This window comes from Pelophylax lessonae (assembly GCF_965119305.1).
Source record: "Pelophylax lessonae genome assembly, chromosome: 9".
Lineage (NCBI taxonomy): Eukaryota > Metazoa > Chordata > Amphibia > Anura > Ranidae > Pelophylax > Pelophylax lessonae.
This window is the reverse complement of record NC_138776.1, coordinates 237,759,378-237,773,568: the sequence shown is the minus strand read 5'-3', so window position 1 is coordinate 237,773,568 and position 14,191 is coordinate 237,759,378. Positions and strand designations below refer to the sequence as shown.

Sequence of the window (14,191 nt, the reverse complement as noted above, 5' to 3'; positions counted from 1 at the left end):
CTTCAGGATACTCTACCTAGCATCCTCTTTCTGCTGACACTCGTCCACTGACCATCCCATGAGCAGGGGTGGCCCCCCTTAGGTCAGGCCCCTTGACATGAGTCCCTGTCCTCACGATACTGCAGCCACAGGGTCTCCATTGTCTCCCCTCTCAGTCAGCGCTTTTTTTTTTTTAGTCACCTGATTAGAGCCAGAGGCTCTAATAGGCTTCAGCAAAGGGTGGACCCGGGGCGCAGAGCAGTGCGCCCTGAGCCCACCCATTGTGTGACAATAGAAAATGAAAATTCGCTATTGTCACACGGATCCTCCTCCTGGCCAATCAGGAAGCGGGTCCTATACGCGCTTTCTAATTGGCCGAAAGGCAAACCCCATGCCATTGGCAGAGGAGGAGGTGGGAGGACTGAGGACTCGAGGAGATGCCGGGAGACTGAAGAGAAGCCACCGCTACAGGTAAGTGCACTGGTCTCGGGGGGGGGGGGCTTGGCACGCTGTTCACTCTGCATTGAAAGGGGGCACGCTGGCATCTCTGCATTGAAAGGGGGCCCACTGGCATCTCTGCATTGAATGGGGGCACGCTGGCATCTCTGCATTGAATGGGGGCACGCTGGTCTCTGTGCATTGAATGGGGGCACGCTGGCATCTCTGCATTGAATGGGGGCACGCTGGGATCTCTGTATTGAAAGGGAGCACGCTGGCATCTCTGCATTGAAAGGGGGCACGCTGGCATCTCTGCATTGAAAGGAGGCATGCTGGCATCTATGCATTGAAAGGGGGCACACTGTTATCTCTGCATTGAAAGGGGGCACGCTGGTATCTCTGCATTGAAACGGGGCACGCTGACATCTCTACATTGAATGAGGGCACGCTGGCATCTCTGCATTGAATGGGGGCACGCTGGTATCTCTGCATTGAAAGGGGGCATGCTGGCATCTGTGCATTGAAAGGGGCCACGCTGGCATCTGTGCATTGAAAGGGGGCACGCTGGTCTCTGTGCATTGAAAGGGGGCACGCTGGCATCTATGCATTGAATGGGGGCACGCTGGGATCTCTGCATTGAAAGGGAGCACGCTGGCATCTCTGCATTGAAACGGGGCACGCTGGCATCTCTGCATTGAAAGGGAGCACGCTGGCATCTCTTCATTGAAAGGAGGCATGCTGGTATCTCTGCATTGAAAGGGGGCATGCTGGCATCTGTGCATTGAAAGGGGCCACGCTGGCATCTGTGCATTGAAAGGGGGCACGCTGGTCTCTGTGCATTGAAAGGGGGCACGCTGGCATCTCTGCATTGAAAGGGGGCACACTAGCATCTCTGCATTGAAATGGGGCACGGTGATCTCTGCATTGAAAGGAGGCACGGTGATCTCTGCATTGAAAGGGGCACGGTGATCTCTGCATTGAAAGGGGGCACACTGATCTCTCTGCATTGAAAGGGGACATGCTGGTCACTGTATTGAAAGGGGGCACGCTGGTCACTGTGCATTGAAAGGGGGCACGCTATGCCTTAATTACTGAAGGCCCCTTTCACACTTTTGTGACCTCAAAGTCACGCAATTTTTTGCTGCGTTTTTTGCCCCAAAGCAATGCCTATTACTACAATTCCTTCTATTCACACTCTTTCTTGTGTGTGTCATCTTTCGCTTTCACCGCTGACCCTTAGCATCCTCAGCTCCTGTGGGAGGTACCTGGATCCATGCCTCCACCTCCATCACCAGTCATTGCCAGGGCTACCATGTAAGTTGTGGGACTGTGAGGTTCTTCCTCCCTCTCCCTCCCCCCCCCTTTCAGCTTTCAACAACCATCACTCTTTGCAATGTCTTTATACGCATTTTTTGTTTATAGACATGGATCATACATCTACTCTTGAAGAAGTGGCGGAATTAGTCCACGAAACGCGTCAGTTTGCGGATGTCATGATTTTACTCAATTACTTTTATGATTGGCACTTGTTATGCTGGTTCTTTTGAAGCTGTCCTGGGGACTACTTATCTTTTTTACTACTCCAGTTTTATACATATTAATGTGTCTTATCTTGTATAGAATATTATATGTCTCTTGTATATATTAATAAATGTGATATCTTACCCTGTCAACCTTGTCACTGTCATGTCTCTCATATAAAGTCCCAACCCTTTTATATTTTTTTCTAAATGAATTCAGGGATGGAATCCCTCATCTAAAGTCCCACACTCCCCCCCCCCCTCTTCCATTTGCCTCAAAGCAATGCCTATTACCCCCCCCCCCCCCCCCAAAAAAAATTTTGAGCACCAGCCGCCACTGCCACTAACAGTTTATCTATTGAAAGGTATATATTTACGTATATGGTGAGTACAAGGGCAAGATACCTCTCGACGACCATCGATTAAATTAAAAAGTGGTTGAAAAGTGTTATTGGAAAACTCCCCTCATGTAAATACTGGAAAAGTAACTCACTTTATCTTTTTTCTACAGGCTGTACAGCTCCTCATTGCCTTCATAAATATTATTCTGGGATCAATCATGCTTCGACTGGACAATAACTATGAACGCTACACATTCACATCAGCCTATGGATTCAATTTTTGGAGCGTACCATTTGTAAGTACTATTTATGACACAAAGATTGAATAGTAAAAAATATTTTACTTATGTAGCACGACCCCCACAGGGGCTGCTGAGTATGTTTGTTTCCTCCACACTCCCTTGACCCTGAGGCACTTCCAACCCGCTAGACACTATTGGTTCTCACATGGTAGTTCAGAGAAACAACAATGACACTTGAATATCAATATATCAGTTTACTGACTTGAGAAGGAAATAAACAGATATACTTTCAACACAACAGGAAATATCAGCATAAAAAGCAAAAGTGAGATTCTGAATCTTCAAGTCTCAGAATCACTGTGAAGCCCAAGACTCAGAATCCCATATAACAATAGTATAAGCTATGAATAGATATAACAATATCTAACTTGAGAAGTATATGGATTTGTATGCAATAATGATACAATCTCTCTTATAAATGTGTGAGAGTGACAATCAGACGTTTAACTCTATATCAACTATAGATAAAGCAGTTAGATCTAACTAACTCAGCTGCATGTATATACTGTATCTCAATAGAATACATTTCAATTCTAAATATAACCTGAAAGAGTGCACTCTACCACCTATAGGGGGCCCCCTATCTATAAATTAAATTAATCTCTTCCTGGCAAGGCCTTGCTAATCTTCGCCGGCAGTAGGAGCTCTAATCATTCCATGAATGATATTTGTAATCTAAAGAGAAAAGGGGGGTATTTGTAATCCAGATTCTATCTAAGATTAAATCAGTATAAATCGTTGTATGTGTACAACTGCGGCCTCCTGGACTGCCGCGCACTATCAAAGCTTAGGAGTGTCCTATGGCAACCGCTCCGCTATATTAAGGTTCTCCCTGTGTCTGTGCTTTATCACGGGCCCTTTCTCTCTCTCCGTGAGCTGCTGCGCTTACTACAATTAGTTATCTATCACCCATAGTTCAATCCGGCCCACTTTCCACAGTCTTCGTCCTCCTTTGGACTATATCTCCCACAATCCAACACGCTACTCTTTCAGGAGAAACCCACAATAAGCACAAACTTAAAGGAACAGTATGTCAGCCTTAACTATGCTGGAAGCAATTTCTTCACTTGGCTACACTTATATGGAACCAAATTTATGAATGAATCGTGTAAATTGGTTAAAAAAAGCTGCTAATAAAAGTCAGGTGTGCAAAAAGTTCTTAAAGAAATATCTGTGCTTCATACTTCATATACTTAGAATTAGCCAGCGGGGAGCAAGATTCAGAGGGCAAAAAGGGGGACATTACCGGTAGGGTGTTCAGAGCCCCTAAACCCAAGGTGGGTATGGGGAAAAATCACAAGAGCAGCCTAAAAACAAGATCAAACAAGGATATATGCAACCGGTCAAAATTACGAGGTTTGTTTACCAATGCCAAAAGCCTGGCCAACAAGATGGGAGAGCTGGAGCTACTTATGTTTGAGGAGGACTTAGATTTTGTGGGGATAACAGAGACTTGGTTCGACAGCTCTCATGATTGGATGGCGACCATTCAGGGGTATTCCCTTTATCGCAGGGATAGAGAAGGTAAAAAAGGGGGAGGAGTATGTCTGTATATTAAGAACAGTGTAAAGGTAAATATGAGGGATGATATTAATAATGGAGCTATGGACGAGGTAAAATCCCTATGGGTAGAACTTAAAAGGGGCGTATGCTATAGGCCCCCCAACCAGAGGGAGTAGGGGAAGGCAGACCTCCTTTTACAGTTAGGATTGGCAGCAAGGATGGGAAATGTCATTATAATGGGGGACTTTAATTATCCAGATATAGACTGGTTAGAAGGAACCGCGCATTCAGCCAAGGCTTGTGTCAGGTCACCTGTGGCCAGGTGACAACTGCACCCTGTTGGAGGCAGGGGCGCAGCGCAAGGTAGTGAACCCTATAGCAGACTGCTGCGGATGGACCGGAATGTGAAACCAAGATTCCCCAGGGTGCGGAGTCTAAGACCCAGCAGGTGTTTACCAGAGCCTCTAGTGGTGAGGATGGACTTCGCTGCAGCTGGGCCCAGGTCGCGGCCCCTGGGGTCCCCCAGGTCACGCTCCGTAGGGAGTGAAGGGAAGCAGCCACACAGGACACACAGAATGGTGAAGGGTAAGCCGAGGTCGGGGTAACAGGCAGACAAGGGTAGTCAAGGGACAAGCCAAAGGTCAGGGTAACAGGCAAACAGGAATAGTCAGAGACAAGCCAAAGTCGGTACACAGAGGAGAAGGTTCAAGCACACGGCAAACAGGAAACAGGAAGCTAATACTGTTGAACAGCAAGGCAGGCCTGCAGTGCGCTGGTTAATATAGGCTTCCTGTGATGACCTGGGAGGGCCAGGAACAGGAAGTAGAGGTGATAAAAGCAGCCAGAAGGAAGAGTCTGGCCCCTAATGCAGACATGAGGAACAGGTAAGCTACCAGACATTATTGCATATCCATGACAGCTCGGCAGTTCCTAAATGTTTTGCAGGACAATTTTATGGGTCAGATGGTGAACGCACTGACAAGAAACAATGCGGTACTTGACCTACTGATTACCAACAATACAGACCTGCTCACGGATATAGAAATATGGGGCAACTTAGGAAACAGTGACCATAGGTCAATTAGATTCAGTATTTATCATAGTAATAGGAAGCACAAGGGTAATATAAGGACACTGAATTTCAAAGGAGCCAATTTCCCAAAACTGCGCTCTCTGCTAGAAAATATCAAATGGGATAGAACCCTGGGAACAAAGAACACGGAGAAAAATGGGACTGCTTCAAGAGCATACTAAACAAAGGGATTGGCTAGTGTATTCGAAAGGGAAATAAATTTAAAAGAGCAAAACTAAACCCTGGGTGGCTAAACTCCAACATAAAAATACATATTAATACTAAAGAAAAGGCCTTCAAAAAATACAAGACTGAGGGGTCATTGGCAGCATTCAAGCATTACAAAGAGTGTAATAAGATATGTAAAGATGAAATCAAGGCGGCTAAAATAGAACACGAGAGATATAGTGGAAGAGAGTAAAAAGAACCCCAAGAAATTCTTTAAGTATATAAACAGTAAGAAAGCGAGGCCAGAACACATTGGCCTCATTAAAGACGATAAAGGGAATCTGGCCACAGAGGACAGAAAAAAGGCGGAAGTGTTAAATAATTTCTTCTCTTCAGTTTTCACAAAAGAATTGGGGGGCTACACTAACCCAGCTTGTAAGGCTAAACTAAATAATACACTTCAGAAAGAACCACCATGGCTAACAGAAGATAGATAAATAAATCACCGGGACCGGATGGCTTGCACCCGAGGGTTCTTAAAGAGCTCAGCCAGGTGATTGCCAGACCATTATTCCTGATCTTTAAGGATAGTCTACAGACGGGTATGGTGCCAGCTGATTGGAAAAAAGCCAACGTGGTACCAATATTTAAAAAAGGGCCGAGATATATCCCGGGTAACTATAGGCCGGTCAGCCTAACATCAGTAGTCTGCAAGATTTTGGAGGGTATGTTAAGGGACCACATACAAGACTTTAGTAATGAAAACTGTATTATTAGTAGTAATCAGCATGGATTCATGAAAAATCATTCTTGCCAAACCAATCTATTAACCTTCTACGATGAAGTGAGCTGCCACCTAGATAAAGGTAAGCCTCTGGATGCGGTGTATCTGGACCTTGCAAAGGCCTTTGACACCGTTCCCCACAAACACTTACTGTTCAAACTAAGGAAGGTAGGTATGGACCATAAGGTGAGTACCTGGATAGAGAACTGGCTCCAGGGGAGAGTCCAGAGGGTGGTGATTAATGGGGAGTACTCGGATTGGGCAGATGTGGAAAGCGTGGTCCCCCAAGGTTCTGTCCTGGGACCAATCTTGTTTAAGTTATTCATAAATGATCTAGAGGAGGGGATATCTAGTACAATCTTGGTATTTGCGGATGATACTAAACTAGGCATGCCAATATCTTCTATGCAGAATGTGGAAATCTTACAAGCGGACCTGAACAAAATAATGGGGTGGGCAACTACATGGCAGATGAGGTTTAATGTTGAAAAATGTAAAGTAATGCACTTGGACGTCAGAAACACGAAAGCAAGCTACTCACTAGGGGGGAAACCTCTGGGTGAATCTAAGATGGAAAAGGACCTGGGGGTACTGGTAGACAACAGGCTTGGCAGTGGCATGCAATGCCAAGCCGCTGCAAGCAAAGCCAACAGAATACTGGGATGTATAAAAAAGGGGATTCACTCCAGAGATAAAGAGATTATTCTTCCACTCTACAAGACTCTGGTCCGGCCACATCTGGAGTATGCTGTCCAGTTCTGGGCACCGGTCCTCAGAAAGGATGTGCTGGAACTGGAGAGAGTCCAGAGAAGGGCAACAAAAATAATTAGGGGAATGGAGGGCATCGGCTATGAGGAAAGACTACAAGCACTGAACTTATTCTCTCTGGAGAAGAGACGCTTGAGGGGGGATATGATATCAATGTACAAATACTGTACTGGAGAGGACCCTAGCATAAGGAACAAACTTTTTAGAGAAAGGGAATACAATAAGACATGTGCCCACTCACTAAAACTAGAGGAAAAACGGTTTAACCTTAAAATACATAAGGGGTTCTTCACTGTCAGAGCAGTAAGGATGTGAAATTCGCTTCCACAAGCAGGGAGCATTGATAGTTTCAAAAAACTATTAGATGGGCACCTTAAAGGCCACAAAATACAGGGGTATACAATGTACTAACACACACACATGATAGGTTGAACTGGATGGACTAATGTCTTTTTTCAACCTCACAAACTATGTAACTATGTAATATTTGCATAAAAGGAAGGTGTTTCCAACTTCCCACATGCAGTTCCAACAAAAGTACTGGTTGTGCGAATCAAAAACTCCAAAATAAAAGTGCATCAACGCTGTGCTAGGTGCATAAAAATGGCCACTTACCAGATGTAATGATCCAACCAAGAGATGCGTGTGTGAGTAAAACAGCTGTGAAGGCAGGTATTGAGCCAGATTCAGGAAATTACTCCAGGCTTGTATTTCTCCTTACTCTTGTGCCTCACATCATGTGGCATAGAGGATTAAAGAAGAGGCTCATAGTGATTTAGCGTTTAAAAACTTGTTTAATTGAATAAAAATTGCACTTACATCAAAGATGTTAGAATCTGGCAATGTGCATAAAACCAAACATGGCCGCCTGCAGAACGGTCCGCACATATTGATGTCACGTTGCTAGCTCCAATCCCATGTGTTTCCTCTTAGAAGGCATCTTCCATTATCTTCTATACCACATGATGTGGCTGGTGGGGGTCTGATTCCTGACTCCTGTCCTGACTGTCTGTGACTGACTGAAAGTTTTTTTTTTTTTTTTTGGTACCTGCTGTGCTGGGCTTGCTGGTGGTGGTGTGGCCTCTGGCCTGGCAGGCACACTGTTGTCCGGGTCCCTCTGGCTCCGTCCTCCTGCAGGCCTCAGGCCTGCCTGTCTCTGTGCCTCTCTCCTCTACTGGGCTGGCGTTGGACCGTCGTTGGTGGACTGGTGGTGGTGGACCTCCTGCTGGCTGCTGCCCAGTGCCCTACTGCCCTGTGGTGGTGGTGGACTGGTGGTGGAGTCTCCTCCTGGCCTGGACTATATAGTTTTGTAATTGTAACTGCCACTGGTTGACTTGTTATAATATTTATATTATATTTTGCCAGGCAAAAGTTAAGTCACACAAGTTATATACTGCAGTGTCGAGTGTGGTGGTGGGTGGCACTGGCAGACTGGCACTGTGGGCGGCAATGGCTGGGCTCTCCCCTGTCCTCCTGGCACGCTGTTCTGCTGCTAAAGTCAGTAGTCACACAACAACACAAGTTATATACTGACAGTCTGACACTGTGTCTACTACTAGTGTGGTGAGCGGTGGCAGGCACTGGCAGACTGGCACTGTGGGCGGGCGACAATGGCTGGGTCGGATCGCCGGACTCTAAGCCCTCTCCCCTGTCCTCCTGGTGCGCTGTTCTGCTGCTGCTGTGTGAGCCTGAGGCTGTGACTGTCTGACTCCGAGTCCTGTCCTGGTGCCGTGTGACGTGACTCACTCGATGAGTCTCCACCTCTTCGCTCTCCAGTACCGCGGACAGCGGTCATAGAGGAGAGGGGGAATACAATTACATCTACTGTCATCTAGTGGCGGTAGATGTAATTGCGGTAACGCAGCCGGAAGTAGCGGCAGCGGCGTTACAGGGAGAGAACGAGTAATCTGATAGATTACTCGTTACCCTGAAAAGTAACTGCGTTAAGTAACGCCGTTTACTTAAACACTGCTGATTGGTTACTATGCACAGGTAATTCAGATCCTGTCTGTTAAATTTAGTAAATTCCCCCAGTGACTGTCATTGCACAGTGATTAAATACAGCATAATATGAAAGTTTTTGCAAATCCATTACATTTAAGTAACACAGTAAAGTAAGCAAAACATTTTTTTTTTATTTTAGACAGAGTAAGGGAGGGTTATAACTAGTGTTCGACCGATACTGGTTTTTCGTTGCCAATACCGATATTTTGGCCATTGAATATTGGTATTGGCCGATATTGGCCGATATTTAAAAAAAATATTTTTAATATTTTTAGCACTTGACAGGTACTGTTGTGGAGGGATCTGGGGGTCTAAAAGACCCCAAACCCCTCCCCTGCACTTAAAAAGCATTAAAAACGCCAAGTTTGGCTGTTTTGAATGCTTTAATTTTTTTTTAATCTGGCGCCGAGTACCTGGAAGTGATGTCATGACATCACTTCCGGGTTTTCGCATGGAGACCCAATCAGAGGCGAATGCGGATTTGATTGGGTCTTCGGCAGCCATGCAGGCTAGTTGCTCGGGTCTCCCGGTGGGACAGGATACCCGGGCTAGCCGTGGAAGGCGGCGGGAGGGGGGGGGATGTCCCCTCCACGCATTGGTTGTCATTATAAGACAGCCGACCGTCAGCTAGGGACGCCGGTAACGGGGTCATTCCTCTAGCTGCAGGCATCACTCCGGTACAAGTACTTTGCCGAAATATTGGCAATATCGGTCACCTTGGTGGCCGATTCCGATATATCGGGGAAAGTGCATATCGGCTTTGCCGATAATCGGTCGATCCCTAGTTATAACCCCTGTTAGGTTTTATGCCATTTGTAATATTTCACTTCCTGTCTTATTGCCAAAACAGGAAAGGATGGAAAATCTGCCTAATGGAAGATTTCCCCTCTAAAGTTGTAGTGATAACCCAAAATATAGAATTTTCTCTTTTTCTTTCAGTGATAACAATAGGCTAGCGACGTAGTCCTAGGTCACTTTGCCTGTACGGGGCTGACTGACGCAGTAAATAGTCGTGCGGCGGTCGGCAAGCGGTTAATGTGGAACTACACAGCATCTGAGTACCACAAAGCAAAAGTGCAATTTCAATCATTTATAATGTGGTCATCTTGAGTCAGGGCAGAAGATTTGTGTAGCATTTACTTCCTGGAATCCATCTGTCCTTAGCTCAGGCTTGCAGGTAGGAGGGTGTGCTTAGCTGAGAAAACCCCTCCTGAAGACTCCTGGAATGCATAACATCATTTGCCTAGGCAAGAAACCAGAAAGTAAATGAAATGTAAAAAAAAAAAAGCAAAGTAAATAAGATATACTTTCCTATCTATTTGCTAACGCTAGTAGAATAAAGTTTAGAAATAGTAAATGTTGATTGAGAGAGTGAAGTTTCACTTTAATGTGAAGAAGCCGTTCTGTATGTGAAGGTTAAATGTCCTTTCTTCCAGACATAAAGAGAACCCCCCTTGTCCTCTGTAATGACCTCAAAGTGAAAAACTCAACGCTAAGTTCAGTCTATGGACTGGTTATGTATTTATACATGTTCATATCCCCCCCTTAACCACTTCAATACTCGGCACTTTCACCCCCTTCCCGTCCAGACCCATTTTGAGTTTTCAGTGCTCTCACACTTTGAATGACGATTACTCAGCCATGCTACATACTTACATAGTTACATAGTAGTTGAGGTTGACTAAAGACAATAGTCCATCCAGTTCAACCTGTGTAGGTGTGTGTGGACGCAATCATCTCACATACCTCTGAATGTTTTGATCCTTGAGATGTACGTCCAAGAGTTTTTTTTTAAAGTATCCACACTCCCCGCAGTTACTACCATTTGTGGTAGAGAGTTCCACAATCTTGTAGCCCTTACTGTAAAGAACCCCCTGCGTAGCCTGAGGTTAAATCTCTTCTTCTATGGCCTCGTGTCCTCATGCATTTGTTGCAACAGTTTTTTGGGATCTGTACCCAAACAACATTTTTAACATTTTTTTTTTTTTTTCACAGAAATGGAGCTTTCTTCAGGTGGTATTTAATCACCACTGGGGTTTTTTATTTTTTGCAATATAAGCAAAAAATAGAGAACATTTTGAAAAATAAAAACACTTTTTTTTAGTTTCTGTTATAAAATTTTGCAAATAAGTAATTTTTCTTCATAAACTTGGGCTACATATATTGGGTATACTGCTACATATATTTGGTAAAAATAACCCAAATGAGTGTATATTATTAACTTCTGGATCGGGAGCATTTGCCCCCTTAATGACCAGGTCATTTTTTTTTGCAATTCGGCACTGCGTTACTTTAACTGAAAATTGCGTGGTCGTGTGACAATGTACTGAAATAAAATTGATGTCCTTTTTTTTCCCCACAAATAGAGCTTTCCTTTGGAGGTATTTGATCACCTGTGTGATTTTTATTTTTTGTGCTATAAACAAAAAAAGAGCGACAATTCTGAAAAAAAACAATATTTTTCACATTCTGCTATATACAAAAGTGAGTACACCCCTCACATGTTTGTAAATATTTTATTATATCTTTTCATGTGACAAAGTTGAAGAAATTACACTTTGCTACAATGTAGAGTAGTGAGTGTACAGCTTGTATAACAGTATAAATTTGCTGTCCCTTCAAAATAACTCAACACACAGCCATTAACCGGTTGCCGACCGCCGCACGACTATATACTGCGGCGGTCAGCCCCGGCCAGGCAGAGTGACGTATCGGTACGTCACTCGCCTGTCACTGACTTGCGACGCCGCGGCTCGTTCACAGGCAAGTCAGTGCGTGTGACCGGCGGACTCGATGTCCGCCGGCCACACTACGATCGCTCCTGTGAAGGGAGAAAGACAGAGCAGCTTGTGTAAACAAGCTGCCTGTCAGTTCTCCCTGTGTAAAAGTGAAGATCTGACCGTTCTACTATGTAGAACGGTTGATCTTTGCTTTTACACCAATAGCCATGTCCCTACACAGTAGAAAGCACGCCCCTAGGACACACTTAACCCCTCCCTGTCCAATAAAGTTAACCCCTTCCCTGCCAGTGTCATTTTTGCAGTAACAGTGCATATGTATAGCACTGATTACTGCAGTAATGTCACTGGTAACCCCAAAAGTGTCAAAAATGTCAGTCAAGGGTCCGATCTGTCCGCCGCAATGTCGCAGTACCGAAAAAAAAATCGCAGATCGCCGCCATTATGCGTTAAAAAAAAAAACACCAAAAATGACAAAAATCTTTCTCTTTGTTAGTAAACGCGATAACTTTTGCGCAAACCAATCAAAATACGCTTTTTGCGATTTTTTTTACCAAACATAGGTAGCATAAAACAAATTGGCCGAAAAATGTTAAAAAATTTTGATTTTTACTTTTTTTTTTGGGGAATTTCATATAAAAAAATGTGAAAAATATTGTTATTTTTGCAAAATTTACGCTCTTTTTTTGTTTATAGCGCGTGATCAAAAAATCGCACAGGTGATCAAATACCACCAAAAGAAAGCTCTGTTTGTGGGAAAAAAAGGACGTCAAATTCGTTTAGGTACAGCGTCGCACGACCGCGCAATTGTCCGTTAAAGTCACGCAGTAAAAAATCGCAAAAAAAACCCTGGTCCTTTAGCAGCCAAATCCTCCGGGGCTTAAGTGGTTAATGTCTAAACCGCTGGCAACAAAAGTGAGTACACTCCTAAGTGAAAATGTCCAAATTGGGCCCAATTAGCCATTTTCCCTCCCTGGTGTCATGAGACTCGTTAGTGTTACAAGATCTCAGGTGTGAATGGGGAGCGGGTGTGTTAAATTTGGTGTTACCGCTCTAACTCTCTCATACTGATCACTGAAAGTGCAACATGGCACCTCATGGCAAAGAACTCTCTGAGGATCTGAAAAAAATAACTTTTGCTCTATGGATCTAGGCTATAAGAAGATTGCCAGGGCCCTGAAACTGAGCTGCAGCACGGTGGCCAAGACCATACAGCAGTTTAACAGGATAGGTTCCTAACAGAACAGGCCTCGCCATGGTCAACCAAAGAAGTTGAGTGCACATGCTCAGCATCGTATCTGGAGGTTGTCTTTGTGAAATAGACGTATGAGTGCTGCCAGCATTGCTACAGAGGTTGGAGGGGTGGGGGTCAGCCTGTCAGTGCTCAGACCATATGCCACACACTGCATCAAATTGGTCTGCATGGCTGTTGTCCCAGAAGAATGCCTCTTCTAAAGATGATGCACAAGAAAGTCTGCAAACACTTTGCAGAAGACAAGCAGACTAAGGACATGGATTAATGGAACCATGTCCTGTGGTCTGGTGAGACCAAGATAAACTTATTTGGTTCAGATGGTGTCAAGAATGTGTGGCAGCAAAAAGGTGAGGAGTACAAAGGCAAGTGTGTCTTGCCTATAGTCAAGCATGGAGGTGGGAGTGTCATGGTCTGGGGCTCCATGAATGCTGCCAGCACTGGGGAGCTACAGTTCATTGAGGAAACCATAAATGCCAACATGTGCTGTGACATACTGAAGCAGAGCATGATCCCCTCCCTTCGGAGACTGGGCCGCAGGGCAGTATTCCAACATGGTAATGACCCCAAACACACCTCCAAGACAACCATTGCCTTGCTAAAGAAGCTGAGGGTAAAGGTGATGGACTGACCAAGCATGTCTCCAGACCTGAACTCTACTGAGCATCTATGGGACAAATGGAAGATGGAGGAGCGCAAGGTCTCTAACATCCACCAGCTCTGTGATGTCGTCATGGAGGAGTGGAAGAGGACTCCAGTGGCAACCTGTGAAGCTCTGGTGAACTCCATGCCCAAGAGGGTTAAGGCAGTGCTCGAAAATAATGGTGGCCAAACAAAATATTGACAATTTGAGCCTATTTTGGACATTTTAACTTAGGGGTGTACTCACTTTTGTTGCCAGCAGTTTAGACATTAGAGATGGAAGAACATCGGCTGGGGCTGTTCACGAACGTCAGCCGCAAATTTTCTCAAAAGTACGCAAACAGAAAGCTCTCGGCGGACCCCATTGACTTTAATGGGAGGCGAACTTTAAAAACCTTTAGGTCTTATTTGCAGCCACAAAAGATGTACTAGCTGTGCACAAATAGTTCCAGCACATGGACAATGTCATAACAGAAGTATTGCAGTTGAAAAAGTTGCCCTTCATTTTTTTTTTACAGCAAAAAATATATATTTTTTTTTTCATAAATCAGCCAGAACTGACAGCAGCCGGTAAATACATATCTAATACATATAGGGTCCATTCACACATCTGTAAAATGGGTCTGCATGCATTCCACAATTTCGCAGAAACCTTTACAAACGCATTGTTTTTCATTTCC

At 44.6% G+C, this 14,191-nt stretch overlaps 1 protein-coding gene across 1 annotated transcript in view; it reads left to right on the top strand.

The window, feature by feature from the left end:
- LOC309563336 (uncharacterized protein) overlaps positions 1 to 14,191 on the top strand; it is a gene marked incomplete at its 5' end in the record, with an annotated part of 72,188 nt that overhangs the window by 32,189 nt on the left and 25,808 nt on the right. The window contains one exon of the mRNA XM_082267731.1: positions 2,449 to 2,574. Within this exon, the coding sequence (XP_082123857.1) occupies positions 2,449 to 2,574 (126 nt within the window). The remainder of the gene's footprint in view (positions 1 to 2,448; positions 2,575 to 14,191) is intronic.